The 27,398-nt window shown below is 39.4% G+C and overlaps 1 protein-coding gene across 1 annotated transcript; it reads left to right on the forward strand.

Annotated features, from left to right (window-relative positions):
• Positions 1 to 26,744, forward strand: peli1b (pellino E3 ubiquitin protein ligase 1b). Its single transcript, XM_077613712.1, has 7 exons — positions 1 to 381; positions 10,642 to 10,896; positions 17,560 to 17,689; positions 17,865 to 17,966; positions 21,002 to 21,199; positions 21,273 to 21,461; positions 24,190 to 26,744. Exons 2-7 carry the CDS (start codon positions 10,817 to 10,819, stop codon positions 24,757 to 24,759), a joined length of 1,269 nt encoding a protein of 422 aa, XP_077469838.1. The 5' UTR covers positions 1 to 381; positions 10,642 to 10,816; the 3' UTR covers positions 24,760 to 26,744.
• The last annotated feature ends 654 nt before the right edge of the window (positions 26,745 to 27,398 follow it).

A 27,398-nucleotide genomic window follows, 5' to 3' on the forward strand; every position in this document is an offset into this window, starting at 1 on the left:
TACTCAGGCAGGCTGGCTGCCTCTCGCCCGGGGATGTGTGGATGTGGGGTCATTATGTGTTTACGTTGGAAAGCTCACAACAAAGGAGAACCTGTCATTCAAATCTATCCGAGCTTCCACTCGCATTGGCTGGATATTCTTTCCATCGGCGGTCACGCTCCGAACATCTCACCGTGCCACATCCAAGATTCATTAGGACATTTTCCATCTTTATTGGCCAAGCGGCAATCATTCGGTTTGTACCCCTGTTTTTCTTCTTCACGTGCCGGTGAGCTAGCTCGCTAAGTTGGCGGCGACGGTCTCGGTGGAGCTCAGCCCGGCGGCGGTCAGTCGGCCAGCGGCCCCGAAGAGGCTGGAAATAAAGCCGTCATTGAAGCCACGGTGAGTCCTTCACACGCTCCCCACTGTCTACTTAGCATTTTTAAGCGGTTTAGAATCTAACTCGCAGTTGTTTGAACGCCACACAGAAAGGGCCCAGCTTGTTTTTTTTATTTATTTTTAACATGGTACTATACAAATACAGTCATACCTCTACTTACGAATGCCCCTAGGTGCGAAAGCTTTTATATGCAAATGAGTGCCTCTAGATACGAGAAAGATCCAATTTACAAAATCCCCCCCAAAGTAAATACCTTCCTTTTCCATTTTTCTTTTTTTTATTTAAGTAATTGTCCCAGCTGTGAGTTAGGACCAAGGGTGCAGGGGATCTCTTTCTTTGTGCTCATTTCCTGCCTTCATTCTACGTGTCGCGGGCTAATAACTTAGATTTATGTATCGCCTTTGTGCGTGCTCCCGGCTGGTATTACTTTCCATCACCTCCTTTTTTCAGTGTGCACGCTGAGCTGTCAGCAAGAAAGAGCAGCCCGGGTTGCACAGGCAACAACAACATTGCCTGATAAGGAAGACGGCAAGGAGCCCAATGTGTGCGTGTTTTTGACGGGAAAGAAAGAAATGCTAGGGTGGGAAATGAATTTTAAACCCTGGTGGCAAGTGCAGCTAGCTATGATTGACACTCAATCGCTGGGCAATTAAGACACAGCAATTTATTTTTTAAATACATGGAACACATATATTGTCATTCAAAAAACAGCAACGCAGGAAATAAAATCAAGGTAAACACAAGTATATTGTCTTTGGACATAAACATTTGCAGTTAGTTAAATATTGACATTTTTTTAAATTATTTTTTTATAGAGCAAGTGTCTAATTTTGGTAATAAAAATATAAATATAAAGAACTGGTGTCCACATGTGAATATCTCTTTTTGGGCCATGCGCAACAGCTCTTTATAAGTTGTCAAAAGAGTCAACTTTATGATAGGCTGATTGGACACTCTAAATTGCCCCTAGGTATGAGTGTGAGCATGAATGGTTGTTTTGTGTCCCTGTGTCCTGCGATCGGCTGGCCCCCGCCTCCGGGCCGGAGTCAGCTGAGATAGGCTCCAGCAACCCTAGTGAGGATAAGTTCAGAAAATGAGATGAATACATTTAATGTAATACAACCCTAGTGAGGATAAGTTCAGAAAATGAGATAAATACATTTAATTTAATACAACCCTAGTGAGGATAAGTTCAGAAAATGAGATAAATACATTTAATTTAATACAATTTTAATAAAAGCTACATTTTATGAAAATGAATAAAAACCGAAATACACTGGTTTGAGCCCCCAAATAATACTCCCCCAAAAAATTCTCGTAGTATTTGACTTATTCCATGCAATTGACGGGGTTACACTGGGAGGACTGGCCATGAACGTCATATTTTCGTACCAATGACAGCGCTAGTCGTCCAATCCATCTGAACTGCCATGGAGGAATGAACGCTCGTGGAGCCATAATGCCAGTGAGTTAAATGATTGAAGTGAAAGAGTTAACAAAAAAATATAATCCATGGATGAAAAGGTTAACATTCTGTTTATATGTGTGGCCCACAAGAGCCAAATTTTCATGTCTACATATTGATTACAATTTACATGTATATTTTAAATTATTCTTTGTTTTTTTAAAATAATTTTATTAAAATAACATTATAGATGCATAGGAGGTTAATAGAAATATCTAATTTCATAGTATTTTACTAATTGTTTGCAATTTCCAACCATTGTTCTGCTGTGAATTGAAATGAGTTTATCAGTAATTGGCCAATCCATTTAAAATGGGAGGGTGGTAGCAAATGCATGTTCCCTCACTTATTGATAGCCGTCCCACTTGATTTGTCTCGTGCCTTCAATGGCAGCCATAAGCAGAATCTGACAAAACCATGGTAGATTGACTTTAACGTTCAAGTGAATATACAGAAATTTTGTATTTAAAAAGAAAAAAGAAAATTAAAAAACTGCTTATATGCACTTTATCTTCTTATCTTACTTCATCTTTATCACTTAGCTCCTTTCAGAAATGTTTAGTTTGGGATAAAATATATTCCTAAATCATACCTTTATGACAAAGAAAATTGTTGAGTAGAAAAAGGTTCAAGGGCATGATGCATGGATCAACAAGTTGTAGATGTACTTCATACATCGTATATGGTGGGATTATTTAGACAAAATCATCAATGAATTCATGTATCGATAATTTTAATACCAAATCCCAAATTTTAATGACCGGGCTGATTACACTATTTTCTTTCTTTAGGGCCTGGGCAACTATTAGAAAGGGGAAAAAATCCAGACTGGATGGGTCCCACATTCTGATTCTAGTTTCTCTTACATTTTCAGAAGCTTTCATATTCATTTCACAGAAGTCTACCAAATGTCCTAAATCTGACTACAAGTCTTCACAGGTCAAATATGCCCGGTGGGCCTTAAATATGACACTTTAACAACTTCCCATCACTTCTCCAATCTCTACATCATTCCCTTCCTCCATCCTGCCCCATTTCAAAAGATATGATTGGAGGTTTGGCTGTAGATTGGGATCACCCTCATTTCCTGGTGCCTTTTTGTAGAAACTTCCCATCTGTTGCAAACCCCTGAGGCTCCATTTCATGGGTGGAATCAGGACATTCCTTTAAGCCCTGTACGTTGTCAAGTCCTAGTCATGATGAACGTAGGGATCGGATTTTGTGTTGTCATACTGCTGGACATTCCAGATTTTTACCAAAAGGTGCAATTCATGCGTTTATTATTGTGAGTGTTCTGCAGTGTAGTAGCGGACGCTTGCCGATATCCGCTCGACGTTCACATCTCAATTTCAGCGAGGAAACCTGACCTTAGGGTGTCAGAGGGGAGCTGGCAGATACTCTGATGTCTTAATGGAGCTCCAAAACACACATACACACATACACACAGACAGACACAATGAATGGCATGGTCTCAATGGGATGCTCCATTACTGGTATCCTTGAAAGAATAGATGAAGGTCAGACACAAAAAATTCTGAAACATCATTCGTTAAATCATTCATCTATCCGGAGCGGTATAGACATCCAATCCATTTGAACTGGCAAAGGCAGGCAGCGAATGATCACTGCCAATCTTCCCAGTCCAAATGCACTGGACGTGTCGCTGTACAGTTTAATTAAAAACAACATATTGGTAGCAGCAGCTGGTATGTGTTAGGATCTGGTAAACAGCCCAAACGTTAGCAAAAGGAGATTACATCTGTCCTGGAAAGTGGGTCAGATGGAGGGCACGTTTTGGCGACCTCATTTTCAAAAATTGCAAATTATATGTGGTTTTCCATCGTTAAATTTCCCTCAAATAAAAGTGTTACATTTCTGCTTCTGGTGACTCGCTTACATTTTTCCACACGGACTCCCTACACTTTTGAGAACATGCTACAGTACAATGATGAAATGTGTCGAAACCTTGTTTTTGAGTGTGTTCCCCTATGAGATCATTCACTTGAATCGTACATCCCCTTACAAAGAACTTTAAACCTGCACACGTAGTTACGCCATCGTATCATGGACGATGGCATATTGAAGTGAGCGCGTGTGTTTATTGGAGCAAGTGTTTTTAGTTGCTGCTTTGTATCCTGTTGCTGTTTGTTGTTGTGCGGTCTGGCTGAATCATTGATGAGACTGTAACTGGAACGTTGCCCCAACCTATACCGCGTGTCATCCCACCTCCCCTTCCCCATTGTTGCTCTTGGGAACGTCGCACGAGGCCGCCTGCATGCCTCCATTTCAATTAATAAATGTCTCTATTCAATTAGATCCTTCTTTTTTACCACCAAGGGCAAAAATATACCCTCTGTAAGTATTTGTGAAAATACTGTATTAAACTTGTACTCAGATGCAGCCAAGCCAGAAGGCTTTCTTCACAAAAACTCATCGGGTCCCAATTAGCCTAAATATCAGATAGAAAATGATGCATGCCTTGCAAGAGTCTGGGTCTTAGGATGGCATGCATTCCTTAAGACCAGTTAATTGATTAAGAGGTATGTGTGTAAATCCCAATACTTTTCTCCAGTATTGCAGGAGTATTCCCGGGAAATGCTCGGATCCATATGAGCTGACTTAAGTGATAGCATGGACACAGGAAGTCCCAATTCACTACCCACTCCCGGACAGGATACATTTCTTTTCTACTCACTTATCCCTAGAGAAGCAACCGCTAGATATGTGTGTCTGTGGTTCACTTAATACAAAGAAACCAATCAGAGACTAAAAGCTAGGACATTACTCTTTCACATTGTCTGTAAAAGTCATCATTAACCCAAATTTCTTTATTATTGTCAGAAACACCAATAGAATTAAGTTTTTTTTTACAACAGTGGGCATGTTTACGTTCAGAAATTATTGAGGTTACAATTTTCTTTTTTTGGAGACAGTTGAAAATGTCTGTTTACATGTCTAAGCGAAAAGATAAATCCTTTTGCACAGCAATATCCGAATGTCCCAAAAATAAATATGGCTACTTGTAAATGCGGCCACTGTCATAATTTCTCTAGAACAAGGGTGGTCAAGCCCGGTCCTCGAGAGCCCCTATCCAGTCTCTTTCCCATATCTCCCTCCTCTACCACACCTGAATCAAATGATCAACTCATCAGCAAGCTGTCCAGAAGCGTCTTACTGATCCCGATTATTTTATTCAGGTCTGTTGGTGGAGGGAGACATGCAAAACGGACTGGATAGGGGCTCTCGAGGACTGGACTTGGCCACCCCTACTCTAGAACTCTAACACCAAATTACACAACAACTTCTAAGTCACTATTCTGCCTAATCTCAGTGTGTGAAAGCGACCCACAGACTCAACTTGTCCTTCCTGGGAGTTGACATGTACTTGACTGACTTTTAAACAAGCGTTGCCACAACAATACTCGACATCTCCAAACAGCCAGGCACCAAATATGTGGCGGGGGTCATAAGGAGGACTGGAGCATTAAGAACAGGGTGTGGAATGTAAACGCACTTGAAAACATGTGTGAGTGCAAGCGAGACCATTGAGTATTATGAGGCCGAAACAGACCACGCCTGCGTAATTGACTTCAGACCCCCTCTCCCCCGTTTTTTGCAATGACTTGTATCACTTCAAAAGCATGTGCTATACATCCCGTTTTCCAGCACAATCAATGCCATCCACCTCCAACTGCGTCTAAACAAGCTAACAAGCAGACAAGAGTTGGAGTGGGAGGCTTTGGCGCCAAATTCCCGCTGAGACTGAAATTGACTCATCAACACAAACAAGTGGTTGCCTTGTGCAGGTTGCCAGACAAAATGGCGGCTATATCCAAGTGTACGCAAGCCCCCCTGGGTTCAGAATTGACCTTCAAAGGACTCTAGAAACTGGACTCCGGAATTGTATTTGTCCCGTCTGCTTGTTGCTAGGCAGACTTTATAGGATTGATCGAAACTAACTTTTGAAAGCATTTGAGTGGAATACGCTCAATGATTGCAGTTAATTTTTGTGCTTTAATGGAAAAGACCATTTCTTCACTGAGAAAAATTAACATAGCTTTGCAATAGATATTTACACACAAACGCTTTCATACTAACTACTACTATAATACTAAAATAAAGTTCATATACATGCAATATAAATAACTAACAGGTCCATGCTCTCTATATTCAGTGTCAGTGCTGCTGATTTTGTTGCTATGAATAGTTAAATAAAAAGACCAAAAAAATCAAGTTAGAAAATTGTGAAAAGACTAGAGATTGGCTGATATGAAAAAAAAAGTTCCAGATTGCCCAGCCCTAACGTGTATGCACCTCCGTATCCACAATTTTACACCACGTCTTTGGTAATGTTTACTCCTTTTGGAATTCTTTCCCCTCATTAAATTATTTATGTTACTTCTGTCTATTGCACATTTATGTAACAGTGTATTATTTTGTCTCTTTTTGCAAAACTGCAATGACACTCCAGAATTTGCTTGTATTGATAATGCAGTCTTATCGTTTGGGTTTTTGCTACATTAGTTTCTCGCAATGTGGCATATGCCAGTATTTTACATTGTCTTTAGGTCTTCTTTTGAGCTTTTATTGTCCTTATGTCTGAAAAGCAATCGCAGGACTGTCCTCTTGGGTTCAGAGTTTTGACATCTTTTATCAGAAAGAAAACAACTACCGTATTTTCTCGCATATTAGCCACCTACGCGTATAAGCTGTGCCCTTAAAATTTCCCCCTAAAATCCTTGAATTTTACAATTTCTCTTGTCTAAGACGCCCCCTGATTCACCATTTTCACCTTCATAGTCATAGTTTTACTAGGAGTACAAATGTGTTACTTTGAAGGGAAAATCTTAAGAAAAATCATCGCATGTGCTATTTCTGAGATACACCATAAATCGATTGCTGGATTGCACATTCCTAAAGGGTGTTGCCTGCATGTAGACAAATTAAAAAAGGAAGTCACATCAGCAGTATAACCAGGAAGTCTGTCCGTAGCGGTCTAGTTTTTCATCCCTAGGTAAGATGGCGGCGCCCTGAGCGAGTAATTGCAGGCAGTGAGTTTGCTCACGTTTTATGCAAGATACGTTTTCTATTTTTTGCATACATTTCAATCATAGACCTCAAAATAAATTAGTCTTGCGTTATGGCGTTTCGTCATTGTCACCTTTCCAGTTTCGTGCATGTCAGGTTTAATTTGTGCGCATATAAACCGTACCCTGGATTCAGTAATCATTATTTTGAGTGACAAATATGCCACATATGCGAGAAAATATGGTAAATGTACCTTCTACAGTGAATAATTTGTCCCGCATGATTATCTCCTTTCACCCTGCGATCAAAAACTTCCTTATTGCGTCTGGAAAGAAACACACAAGGAGAGAATTATTGTTTTAGTTTCCCTCGTTGACAACAAATGATCAGACCATAAATTCTGTAATCTAATCAGCAAGAGGAATATTTATTTTAAAATGTTAAACCCCACTCGTAGCTTTTCTTTGAAAGCTCTTGTGGCTTTAAAGGTCTTAAGCGGCTTGCCAGATCAAGATGCTGGCTGAAGGGGTGCATGGAATTTTTGCTAATGTTATGCCATTTAATCAAGTGTATCAGCTCACTAATACCATTCAGCGCCTTATTCTCTTTATCTGTGAGTTGACGTATCTTCCTGAGACAATGACAAGAGGTTGCGTTTGGGTTCTCATGTTGACCTACTTTTATTATCAAGTGATCGTGCTCAGGTGATATCTTAAAAATGGCAAAGCATACAGTTTATCATCAGTAAAAACTGTTGTATACTGTTGTTTTTACCTACATTATAATGTAAGTTCTGCAAAAATGCTACTTGGTAGTGTAAGATTACGTATTGTGTTTGACTTAAACGATGTTTGAGCGTTTTTTGGAAACAAATAATTAAACAACAAATTCAACAGCAGGAAGTCTAGTTGCCTCAATTTAAGTTTCGTGGTTTACCATGACCTCGATTTCAGAGAAGATAAAACAAACTTTTAGGAAGTACATACATTTTTTTATTAATATTTTTTTTTAATTGACATTCGTGCTTTTGAATTGAGAGGTTAAAATAGAATGGACATTACCGTATTTTCCGGACTATAAGTCGCAGTTAAAAAAAATAGTTTGGCCAGGAGTGCGACTTATACTCCAGTGCGATCTCTGTCCCTATACACACAATATGATATAATTCCACTGCTGTTTTTATACCGAACCGCAAGAGAGGGTTGTAGTCCTGTGTTGTTAATTTACATTGGCGGTGGGTGCACTTTTTTTACGGTCATACCTAAACTATAGCAGTAGATAGGTTCCAAGGCTACATTCTTCTTTCTGCAGCCAACTATCCATATGGCTAAAGTAGCTTCCACACACACGGTAGTCTTATTTTGAGACTTAACAACGGTTAACAGATGTCTTGCTAATGTTATCCTCATTTTAGATAGAGCAAATGGTAGACTCTTTCCCTCTAAAATTGAGCGAGATGGCAGCACAAGTGTTTCTTTATGAAGTTTGTTTTATTGTTCCTCCAATATGAACATTTTATGACATTTCTGTTTTTTGTTTTGAATTTTATCAGATAAAATTCCCCCAAAAATGCCACTTATACTTCAGGGTATGTTTTTTTTCCGCTTCCATTTAGCATTTTTGGGGAGTGCGGCTTGAAGGCCAAAAAATAAGGAAATCGCCATAGGTGTCTTTGTCAAGTTTGAACAATTTCAGAAAATAAGAACCACAACAGATTCAAGAAACAAGAAAAGTCTGTTACCATTACCATGATCTGGAAGATTGACCTTTGGCACACATAAACAACGTTTATTTTGTTAATAAAGTTATGTATTTCTATTACCTAGGGCACCTGTGCACTTAGTCCCGCCTCCATGGGGGCAGCCTTATGGTCACATAGAGGCCACATGACTGTGAATTAGATGACATTTGGCTAATTGCTAGTTTGTCTCTCCAAACCGGAACAAATATAATTTTGAAACAACACCGACAATGCGTTGGGACCCAAAAGATCTCAACATGCGTCACTTTCATGCGTCAAGAGTGCATAGTTTTTGGTTTATTTTACAATGAAAATGACTCTGGATCGTAACTGATAGGATCTAAAATACATGCAATAAAGGAATGAAGTCAAACTAGAGAAGGATCTGCTTTGGCCACGTGTCACCTCAGCAGCTTTTGCGGCTGCCGTCAAGGCGCCGAGCTCGCTTGCTTGCCTGTATAGTCTCTGACCCTCTCATCTCTTTGTGTATGTGGGCGGGTGTCACTAAGCAGCGAGCTGCGTGTCACAAGGAGGTGAAGGGTGTGTTACGCCCACTCAAAAGGTGGTCACAGACTATTTAAAAAATATATATATAATACTGTTTCCTTTTTTGCAACGTAATCGTTCTAATCACAGTAAAAAATGGTTTATGCTTTTTAAATTTTTTTAAACTGCTTTATTTAAAAAAAAAAAATTCTATTCTTCACCCGTGTCATCATTTTGTCAAAAGGTAGGAAAACAATCCTTTTATTTTTTTGGTTTAAAATAGCTGATAATGTATATATTGTCAGTAAAACAAATATTGCACTACAAAGCTGAAGCTGTTCTTAACTCCAAAAAATTATGAATTAAATACATTTTTCTATTTTACAGATGTTAATATTAAAATAATAATTTAAAATAAAAATATAATAATTTGTAGATTATTTTAAAAATACATAAAAAATGTTAGCATATAAAATATTAAAATGCACTAAACACCATGTATGACATTCATTCATTCATTTTCTGTACTGCTTATCCTCATAAGGATCTCGGGGGGGTGCTGGAGCCTATCCCAGCTGACTTTGGCCCTTAGGCGGGAGACACCCTGAATTGCTGGCCAGCCAATCACAGGGCACAAGGAGACAAATGAGAACCATTCATGCTTAAACTCATAGCTCGGGCCAATTTAGAGTCTTCAACCACATACATGTTTTTGGGATGTGGGAGCAAACCGGAGTACCCGGAGAAAACCCACGCTAGCCCAGGGAGAACATGCAAACTCCACACAGTGAGGACCGACCTGGGATCGAACCCTCCACCCTAGAACTCTGAGGCCGACGTGCTAAGCACTTGGCTGCCGGGCCGTCCCATGCATGAAATAAAAATTGTGATTGTTTAAAAAAAACATCAAATTAAAAAAATCCAAAACGTAATTAAATGTAGAAAAAACAGCAAGTGCAGCAACAAATTTGATTATTAATTGATTACCTTAAAAATTTAAATAACTTTACTAAATAATTGTTTTGATTGCATAAATTTTGTCAAATTATTTAAAAACATTTATATCCAGGGTAAGAAGGAATCCAAACTCTTTATATTCGGATTAAAAATCACAATAAAAAAAACACAAATTCCAACCCCAAAATTTTGATGGCAAGAATAAATCCGAACTCTTTAGGACATTTTTTAAACATTGATAAGTGAAGTCAGTGAACGAAAGTCAACTCTCTAATTCTGCGTGGGAAAAAAAACAGACTTGTCATCTTGCGATGCAGCACAATGGGACATTTGAACAACAGACTTGGAAACAAGGATGAAGATTGTTTGAAGCTAAGGCGCTAGAGCCCCTTGTGGTTTTTCACCTTCTCCCTCGCCACGTCACATGTGACTTGATTGATCCATTTATAGTCGCCTTCTGAGCTCCTGCCAGCCGCCAAATATAGATCTCAAGATTCACGCGCTAGGATAAGACTCTGTGGAACGCACTTCTTCTGTTCAACTGGTCTTGTTCTATCCTAACGTTCCTTTTGGTCTGCCGTGCAGGGGAAGACCGACGGACGTGTGAAGAATGAGAGGCTGGAGCTGAGGCTCTGCTGACCCTTCCCCTTCCTCCTCTTCCTCCTTTCCCACCCCACCCAGTGTTCCACTTTGCTCAGCACCACCCCCACCCCTACGCCTGCTGCAGCCCACCCAGACGTCCATCCGTCATCCCAGCCCGATGTACTCCCCCGAGCAGGAGAACATCTGCACCACTTCCATCAAAGTGCCAGTCAAGTATGGAGAGCTCATTGTCCTCGGGTAAGCGACCCCATTTGTTCTGTGATTAAATTCACATCCCCAGAGTGTTAAAACCATAATATCTCGAGGAGTTCTTTAAAAAATGTTTTTACATTTCTAAATGTGATCATTTATATATTTTTACCTCTTTGATAACCATCAACAATGATAGACGTATAATTGCTTTAAGTCCTCAACTGTCAAAATGGAGTGGATGTCAATCGCTGTCAATGATTGTCAAAAAGTACATTTGGCCAGTAAGAATGAAGTGAGGGTTTTTTTTCAAACAAAAAGTAAAGGTCAGATAATTTTTATTTGTTCAAGAATATATTTTTACTACTTTTAATCCTTATCCCAGCCAACTACAGGCAGCAATGGGACACTTTGAGTTGGTTGCTAGCCAATTGCAGGGCAGGGCACAAGGATATGGACATATTTTAATTTAGTATACCAAAAAAATGTAATCTTTGTAAGATTATGACTTTTAATTCTGACAAAAAACATTTTTGTTCTTAGAAAAAATTTAGAATTATTTTCAGTAACATTTAAACTTTCGGTGGCCTGGTGGAAGAGTGGTTAGCACGTCTGCCTCTCTGTCCTGAGATCATGGGTTCAATCCCCAATGCATTTTGACTTTCCTGTGTGGAGTTTTCTCCGGGTGCTGCGGTTTCCTCCCACGTCCCAAAAACATGAATGCTAGGCTGGTTTAACACTCTAAATCACACGTGTCAAAGTGGCGGCCCGGGGGCCAAATCTGGCCCGCCGCTTCGTTTTGTGTGGCCCGGGAAAGTAAATCATGAGTGCTGACTTTCTGTTTTGGGATCAAATTAAAATGAAGAGTATAGATGTATATTAAATTTCCTGATTTTCCTCCTTTTAAATCAATAATTGTAATTTTTTAATCAAAATCTTCTGTGTTTTTAGTGCAAAAATCATTTTGTAAAATCTAAAAATATATAAAAAAGCTAAAATAAACATTGTTTTAGATCTATTAAAAATGAATATTCAGGCCCTTTAATCCAGTTCTTTTAATCCATTTATTAAAAAAAAATCTAAATATTATATCTAAAATGGTCCGGCCCACAGGAAATCAAGTTGACGTTAAAGCGGCCCGCAAACCAACCCGAGTCTGACACCCCTGCTCTAAATTGTCCCTACTTATAAGTGTGAGCGTGACTGGCTGTTTGTCTAAGTGTGCCCTGTGATTGGCTGGCAACCAATTCAGGGTGTCCCCCGCCTGCTGCCCATTGTTGCCTGGGATAGCCTTCAGCACCGCAGCCCTTGTAAGAATAAGTAGTACAGAAAATGAATGAATTTAAACTTTTGTTTTCTTCAAATAACACATTTCTTGTCATAATGGTATACAGTAATCCCTTGATTATCGCGGCTTCAACTATCGCGGCTTCACTACATCGCGTTTTTTTTTCTGGGGTAAATTATTTTTGTTCATGAATTTTTTTTGTAAGTTCAGAAAAATGTGAAAATCCACCCTGAAACTCGCAAGTGGAAGCCACTCACCTGTCCTTCGCTCGCAAATAATACTATTGTTGTTTTAATTTTTTTGCAAGAAAAGGCATCACAAACATCAATGATATGGTTATTTCATGTTAAGAATCTCTTCGCCACTTTGGCTAGACAGAGACGATCTTACACGAACGATTCTTTAGAGCATGAAGATTGGCCTTCTCTGCTATTTTATGTCTTATGTTGTAATTCTTGAGCATTCCAACTTTTTGTGTATATTTAACACACCTGGGTCAAGGTTCTCCTGTATTTTTGTACTGTAATATTGAGTCTCCCACTTTTCCTGATACTTGCCACTTTGGTCTCCAACATTTTGGGTGACTGATATATTTTCATTCCACCTTGTGTGAGTAGTAATGTCCTGATCCGATATACTCGGTATCAGCACTGGGTACTTCTATTTTTGGAGTTTTGGACAGTATCGGATTTGTTAACAAGATTGGATCCAATCCAGCAGTTGTATGTATTTTAGTACCATAAGGCTTTTGAACTGCTGTATATCAAACCACTTGACAAACTTGTCCACTGAGGGGGGCTTTTTTTTCGAAGCTAATGATAGTAACAGAGCATCATGTAATATTTGTAAACAGAGGATCTACCAGTAGGGGTCGCGTTAATACAACAAGCCTGATTTGGCATTTACTGGTTGAATTATTTTTTGCATTACAGTCGTACATCTACTTACGAAAATATTTGGTTCCAGAACTTTTTTGTAACTTGAAAATTTCGTAAGTAGAGGTGTGCTTTATATAGAAATTCTCTCATTTGTTCCACGGTCCTCACATAACTACCAACTAAACCCTTTAAAATTTGTCAAAGTGTCCTAATTTTGTATGAAAGATGTGAGGAAACATGCAAAAATGAGAGAAAATTATAAGTAAATAATTTTTTAATGTCTTAAAATTAATAAAGCATATGAAAATGTTCCCTGCACCGCTGAAATAGTTCCCTCCGCGGCCATTATTATGGGAGAGGTAATCCCAGTGTTAGTCCGCCTGATGGCGGCAAGAGCCTGTTCTACCAGGGCCGAAAGCGGTCCACTTTGTACTACTTTTTAGCTGTTTTACCTGTGCCCTATGTGTTTGTGTGTGTGTGTGAAAATATGTGCCGCGTTGCATTTGTACGGTTTTTAATCGCTTAATAAGGGGGACTGCAATCATTAATAAGGGGAGCATTTAGTCGAGGTGGACAAGTATGTAAGAGAGAATCTTGAAACATGGATAGTGGTTATTGTGAGACAGCCAATTGAATTGAATTGAATGCTTTTATTGTCATTATACGAGATAGAATGAGAGCGATGAAATGAGAGCCCATTAGAGGGTAGCGATGTTCTAAAGCAAGGGTGTCAGATTCGGGTTGGTTCGTGGGCCGCTTTAACGTCAACTCGATTTCATGTGGGCCGGACCATTTTAGATATAATATTTAGATTTTTTTAAATAAATGGATTAAAAGCCCTGAATATTCAGTTTTTTATAGATCTAAAACAATGTTTATTTTAGCTTTTTTAAATATATTTTTAGACTTTACAAAATGATTTTTGAACTAAAAACACAGAAAAAATGATAAAAAAATTACAATTATTGATTTAAAAGGGGGAAAATCTGGAAATTTAGTATACATCTATACTCTTCATTTTAATTTGATCCTAAAACAGAAAGTCGGCACTCATGATTTACTTTCCCATTTTGACAAGTATTCTAAAGTGAGAATCAATGCATCCGCGACAATATTTTCAAAATAAAATAACACATAAGGAAATGCATTTACTTTTTGGGGGATTTCGTAACTTGGATCTTTGTCGTATATCGAGTCACTCATTTGCATATAAAACATTCCGTAACCTGAAAATTTCGTACCTAGAGGCATTTGTAAGTAGAGGTATGACTGTATTTTTAGTCTTCAAAAAATATGTGATCGGTATCAGCTAAACATTCTTGAAAATGATCGGATTGGATCGGAAGTAAAAAAGTCAGTATTGTGTCACATTGAAATTACGTTTCAATCAAGTGACTTGGTAATTAAATTTTGCTAACTTCTTGACCAACCCAACTGAACTGACTGACTGAAATGTCAACACACCACTTGGAAAGTGGTGTCTCCAAATGACGCCGACCTGGTGATGCCGTGTCAGGTAGCGTCCTTGTTTTTGTTGTTTGAGTGACAGTTAACACAATTAAAGTAATGGCAGTTAGCTCAAAGTTTAGTAATGAAATGCAGTAACAAAATATATTTATAGACAATAAAGGACTTTTACAATCTTTTTAGTGTTTATTGGCAAGATATTAAATGTTTTATTAAAGTGTTTAAACATTGTTTTATTAAAGGCTTCATTCTGCACATCAAATATTTTGCAGTTAAGCAAAAAAATAGCTTACTTTCTAGGTCATTGTTTCCCAACCTTTTTTGAGCTGTGGCACACTTTTTGCATTGAAAAAATCTCACGGGACACCATCATCTGAAAATCTTTTCATTTAAAACTATATTGCCTATATTAACAATAGTCATTGTCATCAAAGTTTTATCAGCAGGAATCACATTAACCTCCAAAATGATTACAAAATCTATTTTTTTCACACTGACCTAATGTCACCAAAAGTTAATGTCTGTGTTAATGCCTGAACAACTTCCGATTAGAGTGATGCAAAAATAAGTAATGTCATGTTTTTAATCGCATAATTTTATGACTTTTCTCCAAATATTACTTAATTCTCCTAATATTACGCAAAAAAAATTGTGCTCACTCAGACTTTACGTCACCAAAATTTGATGCCCTAGAAACCAAACAACTTCCGGTTCATGTTAGAGAAAAATAAGCAACAAAATGACTGTTTCCCAATTTGAATCTTGTAACAGTATAATCTATAATTTAACATTCATCATGTTTTGATTCTAACCTTGTGATAGTTCAATTTTAATCTTGTTATATTCATATTTATATTTCTCTCTGAATATAACATTGTATGACTTCTTGCAATTTCCCATGGCACACCCCTGACCATTGTTCGTGGTACAGTGGTTGGGAAACACTGCTCTAGGTAATGTGTAATCCAAAATTGTTGAAAATCTGTTTACAGTGATTTGTTGTTAGATAACAAAAAGATGGCCAGATTATTGTTATCACCGCTACGACAACAAACTGAACTCGGCACAATTAAGCATTTTCTAGCTGTTTAGAACCATTGGTAGAAAATGAACAATCTTTTTGTTTTTAAAGAACTTCAGGAAAAAGAGTCTTAAACGGCCATTTGATTGTGTGAATTGTTTTCTAAGCATTGTACAGTACACACATACATACACACATTAGCATATACATGAAAGTGTAGATGCAATTATTATGCTAATACGTACACATGTAAAACAGCATATGAAAAGCAAAGCAAAGTGGAAGTCAAGGAAGCCGAGCCATCTGCTTTTTAACTGCTTTTTCCAATGAGGAAAAATTTCACTTTCATCGGCGTGACGGTACCGGTTCAGACAAGCCAAGCTGACTTGTGCATGTACACGTGTTATTAAATCACATACGTGCTGTGATGTAGGAGGAACGTTGGTGGAAAGGAAGTGTGTGTGTATTCGTGTATGACAAGAAGGGCGCGGTTCAAAGGTTTTTTCCCACTTCCAGCTGAGCATGTGGACTTGAATCAAAAGAAACCTTGAAGAAGCACTTTTAAGGGAGGATCCAGTCATCCCAGTTACATGCTTCAAAAAAGCCGCTCTGTTTTTTTGTGTTTTTTACGATGATGTAAAGCAAATAACAAATGTGTGCTTTTATATAGACACACCTAAATGTGTCTCAAAGGACACTGCAACTCATTTGTGAAAGAAATTACCAAATGGCTCACTGTTTTGCAAAATTAGTGTCAACACATAGTTTTGGACATGACTGCAATAGGTGGAAAGGTGTGAAACGGAGAAACCATTAAAACAAACATTTTTTCCTCAAACATCTTTAATATGGTAATTTCACTTTTTCTTTTAATTTAATATTTGTCATATATATGTGTATATATATGTATAAGTATATGTATGTATATATGTATAAGTATGTATATATATGTGTGTATATATATGTATATGTATGTATATACATATGTATATGTATGTATATGTGTATATATATGTATATATATATGTATATATATGTATATGTATATATATATATATATATATATATATATATATATATATATATATATATATGTATATGTATATGTGTATATATATGGTTTATAAGTATTTTTTTTTAAATGTTTTTTTACATCATTATAGCCCCTTTATTATTCCAGGCACCACTACAAGACGGTAAATACAAAAAATACATTAACAAAGTTATTTGACTTATGAATTTCAGTATTTGACACTTCTTTGTTTTTTAATCATTCCAGACAAAAGTATAATTGAAAAAAACTGATAAGAGACCAATTAAAAACTGTTTAGAAAGGATCCTTTAGATTTTTTAATTTAGATAATACTAGTAAATGTTAATGTAGAGAACACACTTCTGTTTCAAACGCAATATACATTTTTTAGCTTAAACATTTAACACCCAATATCATATAAAAGCCTACTTGATACTGTTAAAAGCTGCTTCTTGACTTGACCTCTGGCATTCGACTTCTGCTTGCTCACGCGAGCTCTTGTTTGGCCTAGCAATGAGTTGGTGCCTGCTGAGCATCCACTTTTCAGGCCCTCGGAAAAAAAAATGGTGTTCACCGAACGAGTGCCAGCTCATTGGAACGTGATCTGTTTTTATTTCCTATGTCGTTGTGTGCAATATTATACGCAACAAACAATACTACATGATGACTTAACAACAAAAAAATGCGAGATTTGGCAATACCTTGACAATCGATTTTAGAGGATAAATATCATCTGGTATCAATCTGCACTTAACTAGCTGGGCTTTTAAAACCATTTTTTTTTTATTCTAGAGGGAGAGCATGCTTTATAATATGAAAAGCAGACATGACGTCATTGCTCACTTGTAAACAAACCCCCACCCACATCACAGTTCTAGAATTTGGTTTAGGGGGAACCTGGTTCATTTTCCTGTACAATTTTTCTATATTGTGACATTTCCACCAATTGGTCTTGCCCATCCAGGTCATTTTTCTACATCTGATTTGACTGTAACGTGGTTTTGTGATCTATTTATGCGTGCAGGTACAATGGCTCTTTACCCAACGGCGATCGGGGGCGACGCAAAAGCCGCTTTTCGCTGTGCAGACGCCCAAAAGCCAATGGAGTCAAACCCAGCACGGTTCATGTTGCCTGCTCTCCACAGGCTGCCAAGGTTTGACACGTCATTTTCATAGTTAATTGCAAACAATTGAAAGACATCCGATCCTTTTGAAATAGCAAAGATGGCAGTGATCAGACATCCCCCTATTGAAATGGATTGGCGGTCATTGGCACTGAAACATGATTAGTCAAACGTTTCAATGCATGTCCTCTCGCGACCCCTGTAGGCCATCAGCAACAAAGACCAGCACAGCATTTCATACACGCTGTCGAGAGCGCAGACGGTGGTGGTGGAGTACACACAAGACGGCAACGTAGACATGTTTCAGGTAATACACACTCACAATCAATTGATATGCTAGCAAAAAAGATTTCACAGTTCTATCAATGGCAAAAGAAGACGGCAAATATTTTTTTTCCCCAATTAGATCAAAAAGTTCAATATGAACTATGACTGTCCAGCTCACTCCCTAAATGTATCCTCAACCTAGAGATATGAAAAGCACAATGGAAGAACACACGTACCCTCAATTGGCTAACCGGAACTGACATCATAATATGTACTCCCTATAATTAATAGAACTAATCAGCCCAATGACAAAAACACAGTTGCCCTCTGAAGATGGCATACATCCCTCGAAGATACTGTGATCCTTCACCGCTTCGCGGCTTCAACATTCACGGCTTCAGTACATCGCGTTTTTTAATATTAAAGTATTTTTTTTAAAGTTCATAAATGTCACAATTCACGCTGAAACTCGCAAGCGGAAGACGGGAGCTGAAAAGTGGCAGACGTCAGGGTATCGCTTCTTCTTCGGCGCTTAAATGAGTGGCACTTGGTGCAGAAGAAAAAGATTTTGGATTATATTATATTAGATTAGATCAGAATTTTATTTCATCCCGTATTCGGGAAATTTCCTTGGTTGCAGTAGCAAGACAGACACAGAATACATTGTAGACCTAGGTAAAAAAAACTGGAGCCACACACAGGGAGTCCACAAGGTGGGGACCTTCTGCAGACTGAGATGAGGTTAAATATGCTGAATCACTCTTTCAAGATGATCCGCACAGTCCCTCAGTAGTATGGAGGTGATCATCTTCCTTGCCTCGATCCTCCTAAGATGTCTTATCACCTGATCAGCAGCAGCGGAGAGGCGGGTGGGCAGCTTCAAAGCACACAAGCATACAACTCTCTTGTTGCAACCCGGGAAGCACCGACAGCTCCTCCATCTGACCGGGGAGAGATCTCACGCTTGAAAAGTTAAAGAAGAGGTATGGTCTACAAAGTGTTTCGCTGTATGGAGAAGCCTACTCGGAAGACCAAGAGGCAGCAAAACCTTACGTAGAGGAAGAGTTCCCTCACATAATTGAAGAGAATGGTTATCTTCTGGAGCAACTTTTTAACATGGATGAGGCTGGCCTTTTTTGGAAGAGGATCCCTTCCCACACATTCTTATTCAAAGATGAACTGAAAGTGCCAGGGTTCAAGGTTCGGTTGAAAATGAATGAATGGTGTATCATAAAGTATGTGCTGGTTGCACACCACTAAAATTATGCCCTACTCCGTATTGACAACTGACTTTGCGGGTAATTCATCAACCATTGTAGTGCTAGGTGACAGCAACAGGAATAGAACCGTTTCCTATTTTCTTCTACTTCTTCTACACGTACAAATGTCTGAAATTTGACGTACACTATTTGCTGCATGTCGCTTAGCCGCAAGACGGTAGGCATTTTTTGCCTCTTTGTGCTCGCCCTGTAGAAAATGAATTGAACACAAGCGACATCACCTCCTGCATGTCTCGTCCATAATGGTTCATCCAGTGGCAACTACTAAATTATCAAACGAGTTCATAAATATAATATTTCGATTATTTATAGACGTTGTTGAACATTTAAATTTCACAAATACACATAACTTTAGACCCTCTATATTTTTTTCTGATTTCTTTTAATTTTCTTACATAATTTGACTGTATATGTCTCATTGTTTCTATGCTGCTTTCTAGTCTTTTGTCCTGTATTGCTTTATTGATTTTATCTTAAACCTGCACAAGAGACTAAAGATGTAAATTAGCCTTCGACTATAATTTTACATATTTACATATTCATTAACGAGTTGGCCCAGCGGCTGAGTGGTTAGCACGTCAGCCTCACAGTGGGGGACCTGGGTTCAAATCCAGGTCGGTCTACCTGTGTGGAGTTTGCATGTTCTCCTCGGGCCTGTGTGGGTTTTCTCCAGGTACTCTGGTTTCCTCCCACATTCCAAAGACATGCACGGTAGGTAGGCTGATTGGACACTGTAAATTGCCTCTAGGTATGAGTATGAGTGTGAACGTGAATGGTTGTCTGTCTCCTTGTGCCCTGCGATTGGCTGGCCACCAATTCAGGGTGTCCCCCGCCTCTGGCCCGAAGTCAGCTGGGATGGGCTCAAGCACCCCCCGCGACCCTAGTGAGGGTAAAGCGGTTCAGAAAATGAGATGTGTATATTCATTAACATGAACATGTGTCTGTTTATTATGTTTATTAAATAAATCAAAGTCAAACTTTTAAAAAAAAACATTCATCTTGGATTCTTTTCTGACACGTTAAGCATCAAAACACAAAATGAATCACAATCAATATACCAATTAAAATGGTTCCAAACCCAACTCAGTCAGTACAGACTCCTTTAAAGCAAATTGCTTTAAAATGCTCTCTTATTAATTAGCGCTGAACACAACATAATGAATTATTCATTACCAGCCTGTCGTCAACATTGTAGAAAGTGCCTTTTAGTCTAACTTTAATGACTGTGTGAAACACTTACTGAGCACTCTTTTTGTGGATATTATGGGATGCCATGACTATATGGCTTGACTTTCTGCCCACATTGTTGTCTTCACTCTTTTGTCATTATCAAGCATCTTTCTTTTCTTTCTTTCATTTGCTCAGGGAAAAAAAAACAGTCAGGCGTCTTTTCTGCAAGAATTGCATGTGCAAGTTTAGTTCACTCACTCATTCATTAATTTTGATGCCAGCTCCTTCCGGTCAAGTTCAATTGAATGTCGGTCGCTGTCAATGGCAAGTAGTGACTTGTCGTATTGCCTGGACTATAAATCACACTTTTTTTTCATAGTTTCTCTTTGCTTGTGAATTATACTCAGGTGTGACTTATATAGCTTTTATTTTTTCACTCTGACTACCAACAGCTTGTTATGCTGTGCCATTTAATCTTGAGTTATCCAAAAGGTTGTTAATCTTACATTAACGTGCTATGAGTGTATAATTTATCCCCTTTCCTTGTGCATTCTTTGGACAACTTATCGTCAGTTGCAACTCATAGTCTGAAATATATGGTGATTAATATTGAGTAATATTCCAGGTGGGCCGTTCAACGGAGAGCCCGATTGACTTTGTGGTGACGGACACAGTGGCGGGCAGCCAGTGTAACGGTGACACGCAAACTGTCCAGAGCACTATTTCACGCTTCGCCTGCCGCATCATGTGCCAGCGCTCGCCGCCTTACACGGCCCGCATCTACGCGGCCGGTTTCGACTCATCCAAGAACATCTTCCTGGGGGTGAGGAGGCGCTATCGGTGAAACCGAAACCAAGATCCGACGCTTGAGCTTGTTTCTTGTCTGCGTTTATCAGGAGAAAGCCGCCAAGTGGAAGACGCCCGATGGACAGATGGACGGCCTGACCACCAACGGCGTGCTGGTCATGCACCCTCGCCGGGGTTTCAGTCAGGACTCCGGGCCTGGCGTGTGGCGGGAGATCTCCGTCTGCGGAAACGTGTTTACTCTGCGGGAGACACGCTCAGCGCAGCAGCGGGGAAAAATGGTAAGTGGATAGGCCAAAATGATTTTGATTGCTTTTTCAGCACCATTGAATGGGGTAGACGTTCAAACCACCTTGACTTAGAAGGCTGCCAGCAAATGATTGATAATGGGAAAATTCCAGTTATTTCATCAAGCTCTGGAGATTTTTTCCTCTGTAAAAAATAAACTTACAATAAATGATGCTAACTCAAGATTCAAAGTAGACATGCGTAACTCAAATCCTGAAGTTGGTGTATGTAACTAATTTTTTGGGGTAAAATACTCGTGATAACATTGGATAACACTCACACTTTTGTTCTCTAATCTTTAGGACTGATTTTTTTTTTAACTAATAGTAGCTAATATCACATTGATTTCTTGGCTATAATCTGCTTTCAGAGAAAAAAATAAGGTAATCACAAATTAACTGTTTATATATATATATGATATATTATATTTTATATTAGAATATCTGAGCCCAGGTAATATTAAAACAATATTTATTGTAGAGAAAAGATATACTTTTGTTTAAACAGTGCCCAATGTTTGGAAAACTATTTATCTTATCACTTTAAGTCATAAAATTGCATTTTAACATTAGCCTAACCCTAACCCTCATTCACCTTTAAGGTCTAAAACCAGTGATTGTCTGATGTAATATTTTCCTTAAGAACAGTACCCCATATTGACATAAAAACATTGAATAGATTTTTGTCTGAATCAAAAAAGTCCTTTTTTAAAAGTATGGCACTTTATATGATGCTAACAGTGCTCAGTGGTATACTTAGTGTACTTAAAATTGCAATTTTTTTCCGGCAAGAACTATGTTTTTTAAGTCACAAGGTCTCAGGTATCGCTTCACGCCCCCCCTGGCATCGCTGCACCCCCCACTATTTGACAAGCACTAGACTAGTTGGACTTGAATAGGAAATTATTACAGTACATGTAAAAATAGATGACAAACTTGAAGGAAAACATGGTGCCTGAAGAGACCCCCTCTATGAGTCGTTACCTTATCGTGGTGGAGGGGTTTGCGTGTCCCAGTGATCTTAGGAGCTATGTTGTCTGGGGCTTTTTTGCCCCTGGCAGGGTCACCCATGGCAAACAGGTCCTAGGAGAGGGATCAGACCAAGTATGACTCGAAATGCCCCTTCTATGAAGAAAAGTCTCATTGGACTCAAATTTCCCTTGCCTGGATGCGGATCATCTTAGCTTCCCCTCTGGAGTCAGCCCTGGAGGAGGGGGCTCATTTGAGAGCGCCTGGTGTCCTGATATCCATGGGCAAAGTGGGTCACCCTTCAATTGAGCTCACCACCTGAGGGAAGGTCCAAGAGGGCAGCCAAAGGTGGTCCAATCTGCGGGCCTACCCTCATCTATGGTCAATTGAAGAAAATCCCTGATACAATGGGCCAAAAAGAGTTTCCTCTGCAGGGTGTCTGGGCCCTCCTGTATACACGTATAACTTCGGTCACAAGAGAGGGTCTCGGAATAGAAATGCTAACTCTCCGCATCGAGAGGAGCCAGATGAAGTGGCTCTGGGATCTGATTGGGATGTCTCCCTGGTGAAGTGTTCTGGGCACCTCCCACTGGGAGGAGGCCTCTAAGTCGACCTAGGACACACTGCAGAGAAAATAGGCATATTCACACTAGGGATGTCCCCATGCTGACTTTTTCACTTCCGATCCAATCCGATTTTTCTCAAGATATGTTTTGCCGATACCAATGCCCATATTTTTAGACCTGTAAAAATAATGCAAAATATAATATAACTGGTAAGTTGTTTGTATTAAAGCCAATACATGCTCTGTTTACAAACATTACACGACTAAATTCTTTTTCTAACGAGAAGTGGACATAGACATACTATTAATTTGAATTAGAGCAGCTAAAAAGCATGATGGTAATAAAATTCATGCGACAACTGGATCGGATCCGATCTGTTCTTGTGATGGCAACACCTCGTAACATAACATAAACAAATTTAAATGAACTTGGATTACGATGCAGACACTAAAAAATACGTTTAATCAAACCTTACAATAAACTTAATTTTAATTTTGTTTTACATTTTTATACCTTTCTTCTCCCGGGTTGGCTCTATTTGCCCCACCTCCACCCTGACTTTCAGATGCAACCTATCGAGGGTTGTTTTCTTTTGTCTTCCCTTCAAATTATTCCGAAAATGATGCACACAAATGTCCTCACAATAGGATAACGCACGACCACTTGCCAACGAGAAGTAGTATACTCCTCTCGTATTATCGAGCAAGCTCATCCATTCTGGACTGACTAACGGGGGAAAAAACTGAAAAAATGCAACGCTCCGCCCAGTGCTCGTAGAGACATTACACGAGGGAGTTGCAGTGAAAGACAGTGCCCATGATGTTCTTATGAGTTGCCGCTCGCGTCCACTGTATGCTCGTATATCAAAATTTTTCTCGTATCTCAAGATAAATATTTGCTTGAAATTTTACCCGTGTCTCAAATTGCTCATATTTCGGGGCAGTCGTATGTCAAGGTATTACTGTACTGTCTGATATTCCAAAAATAGTTGTATCTGGTGCCGAAACCAGTACTGCGTATTGGATCGGGACATCGCTACCTCGTGTCCAACATGAAAGTTTGTTTTAACTTCTTTCCAGTGACATCTGTTAATCATATCTTGTTTTCCACATAAAGCTTATTGCCCAAAAAGTGCTGAAAACCATAGTTTAAGGTTAGTTTTTGTGGGTTCGATTGTTCTGTCCTAGGTGGAGACAGAGTCTCAGGAACTGGTGGACGGCTCCCTGATCGACTTGTGTGGCGCTACGCTGCTGTGGCGAACGGCGGAGGGTCTCTCGCGCACGCCCACCCTCAAGCACCTGGAGGCCCTGCGTCAGGAGATCAACGCGGCGCGGCCGCAGTGCCCGGTGGGTTTCAACACGCTGGCCTTCCCGTCCATGCGGCGCAAGGACACACCGGACGAGAAGCAGCCGTGGGCGTACCTGCGCTGCGGCCACGTGCACGGCTACCACGACTGGGGCAACCGACGCGAAGAACGCGACGGGCGCCAGCGCGAGTGCCCCATGTGCCGCGCCAAGGGGCCCTACGTGCCGCTGTGGCTGGGCTGCGAGGCCGCCTTCTACGTGGACGCCGCGCCGCCCACGCACGCCTTCGGACCGTGCGGCCACGTGTGCTCGGAGAAGACGGCCGCCTTCTGGAGTCAGATCCCGCTGCCTCACGGCACGCACACCTTCCACGCCGCGTGCCCCTTCTGTGCGCACCAGCTGAGCGGCGAGCGTGGTTTCGTCAGACTCATCTTCCAGGGACCCCTCGACTAGATCAGGCGCCTCCCTCCCAAGTTTAAGTGACCTTTTCAACTATTCCTTTTTCATGAAAAAGTTTTCTATATTTTCCACCAAACTGCTGGAGAGACTGTGATTGCAAACACAACCAGTATTTATCGCAAACCAAAAGCTACAGTGCGGCTTATTGTTCTGTTTCTACAGGGCGCGCCCCGCCCCCAATAATTGACTCGCTTTTATGCTACGCCCTGAAAATCTGCCACTTTTTCAGGATGCTCATAAAAGTTTCAGGAACAGCGCTCACTAGTGTGAGCAGTTGGAAATAAGAGTCGGGGGGCTGCATCAAGAATTCCCCCAAAAGCATTCATGTTAGCATTAGCTTAACTCAATCACTGCCAGCCCAGGTCGCAGTATGTGTTGCGGTAGTTAGTAAAAAGGGAAATAAATTCATATAGAAAACATGCAGCCAAAAATTTACGTTCTGTGAAGTAATGAGATTTATAAAACGATAAAAAATAAAATTCCCACAACAAAATAAATACAGGCCATGCTTATTTTAAGTGGTATTTTTTTCATTTAATTACATTTTTTTTTAAATGATTAATTATTTTAAATGATTTTATTTTACTCTTTATTTCTAGATTTTTATTAAAAGTATTTTATTATATTACAATTTAGATTTTTTTCCATTAATTTATTTAAAATTAAATATATTTTCTATTTGCTATCACAGGCAGGCAACACCAGTAAATAAGACGTCAAATGTATCCCATGGCTGCAATTGGCCCCTCGGGCGTAGGTTAGAGACCCCTGCCCCATATGAATGCAATACAAATCTAGTTCGCACACAATATTAATCTTTAAAACACCCAAATTATTTTATTATCTGCAACAATATTGCTACCCAAAAATGTCAACTCTTAATTTTAGAAAATAAATGTTTCTAGCTTTTCCCATCCAATTAATTCATTCACCATTGATCGTGATAGAAATCCAATTCATTTGGATCTTGAGGGCTGAGAGTGATCATATTCATGAAATAACACAAATTAAAATGGTTTTGAGTTTTTGCATTTTAATATGCCAAAGTTAGTCTCATTAAGGTTTCAAAAAACATTTTTGCACTAATTCTGATTCATCTGTCACAGTAGTTAACGAGTAAATGGACAAGATTGGTTTATTTCACCCAGATTGCATTAAAAACTCAATAACTTTGATGCAATAATGCAAAACTACAAAAAAGGGCTTCCCAATGCAAATACAACTCAAAATTCATTTTAGGGGCTGCCCTGTATACTGTCGTTTTCTTTAATTGTTATTATTTATGACGCACACGTCGCATTAAGGACAATTCACAAGAGCTCCTAACTTTGGTTTGCAGGTCTTCCGAGGGCTTTTCCGTGTTTTGTGTGCGTTTATCCAAGTAGGATCTGTCTGCAGCCTACAACGCAGGTTACGCCCCTCCCTCAACTCCCAACACCACGCCCCTTCTCACAGGTCACGCCCCCGTCCCGTCTCGCACGCCATGGGTCGATACTTTTGGTTTGTTCTATTGAAAAGTTTTGTCTCGTGCCGGCTTCCCCGAGCTGTTGACAAGCAATACCTTTTGTGAAAAACTGACCCGAAGCATTCTGGGTAGTCTGAGTGACGCCACCTCCTCAACCCTTTAAAGCAGTGCAGCCATGTAGCACCACACACACACACAAAGAGGACTTCAGGTGCTTTTTGTCTTATGAATGCCAGTTTTGTGGACTGGTTTGGAAACCGTGACCGTATATCCATGAAATGTTGAAGTTCTGCCACAAGTTAGCTTGATGAGAAGGAAATGCGTCTTGTTGAGTTGCAGGTCCTCTTGCGCACTTCGACGGAACCAGGCCGGAAATAAGCTATTATTTTCATCACGTTTATCCCTACATCTCATTTGGGTCCTAATGTGTTTTTAAAGAACACTTTAAGTTATGTTTGCAAATTAAGCCTCATCGCTGTGTCGTCTGACCCTCTTATCCCGGATGTAAAATAAAAGCCGACATAATTTACCGTATTTTCTCACATATACGCCATATTTGTCGCTAAAAAAATGACGACTGAATCAAGGGTACGGCTTATTTGCGGACAAATTAGACTTGACATGCACGAATCTGGAAGGTGACAAAGATAAAACACCATTACGCAATGTGGCCGATACGGTCATTTGTTTCAAAATAGAGAAGATAAACAGATAAAACGAAAGACAATTTTTGACGTCTATAAATGAAACAAGAAAAAAAACGTATTTTGCAGAAATCGTGAAAATCCTCACTTGTGCCTGCCGTTGCTCGCTCAGGGCGCCACCATCTTACTTTGGGATGAAAAACTACGGACACACTTTTTGGTTGTACTGCTCACGTGACTTCCTTTTTGAATTTATCTACGTGCAGGCAACACCCTTTAGAAATATGAAATCCAGCAATCAATCAATTCAGTATCTCAGAAATACCGCGTGCGATTTAAAAAAAAAAGATTTTCCCTTCAAAGTAACACATTTGTACTCCCTATTGAAATCATGAATATGCAGGTGAAAATTGCAAATCGGGGTGTCTTATATGAGACATTGTAAAAATCAATGATTTTAAGGCAATGTTAAGGGTACGGCTTATACGCGGATGCGGCTTATATGCGAGAAAATACAGTAACCA

Source organism: Stigmatopora argus, chromosome 11 (assembly GCF_051989625.1).
Source record: "Stigmatopora argus isolate UIUO_Sarg chromosome 11, RoL_Sarg_1.0, whole genome shotgun sequence".
In the NCBI taxonomy this organism is placed as follows: Eukaryota; Metazoa; Chordata; class Actinopteri; order Syngnathiformes; family Syngnathidae; genus Stigmatopora; species Stigmatopora argus.

Bases quoted from the DNA above. Each gene is read 5' to 3' on its own strand.
- peli1b (XM_077613712.1), top strand. From the start codon at position 10,817: ATGTACTCCCCCGAGCAGGAGAACATCTGCACCACTTCCATCAAAGTG. The intron at 10,897-17,559 runs GTAAGCGACCCC...TTATGCGTGCAG, and splicing joins GGAGAGCTCATTGTCCTCGG to GTACAATGGCTCTTTACCCA. The intron at 17,967-21,001 runs GTAATACACACT...GTAATATTCCAG, and splicing joins GCAACGTAGACATGTTTCAG to GTGGGCCGTTCAACGGAGAG.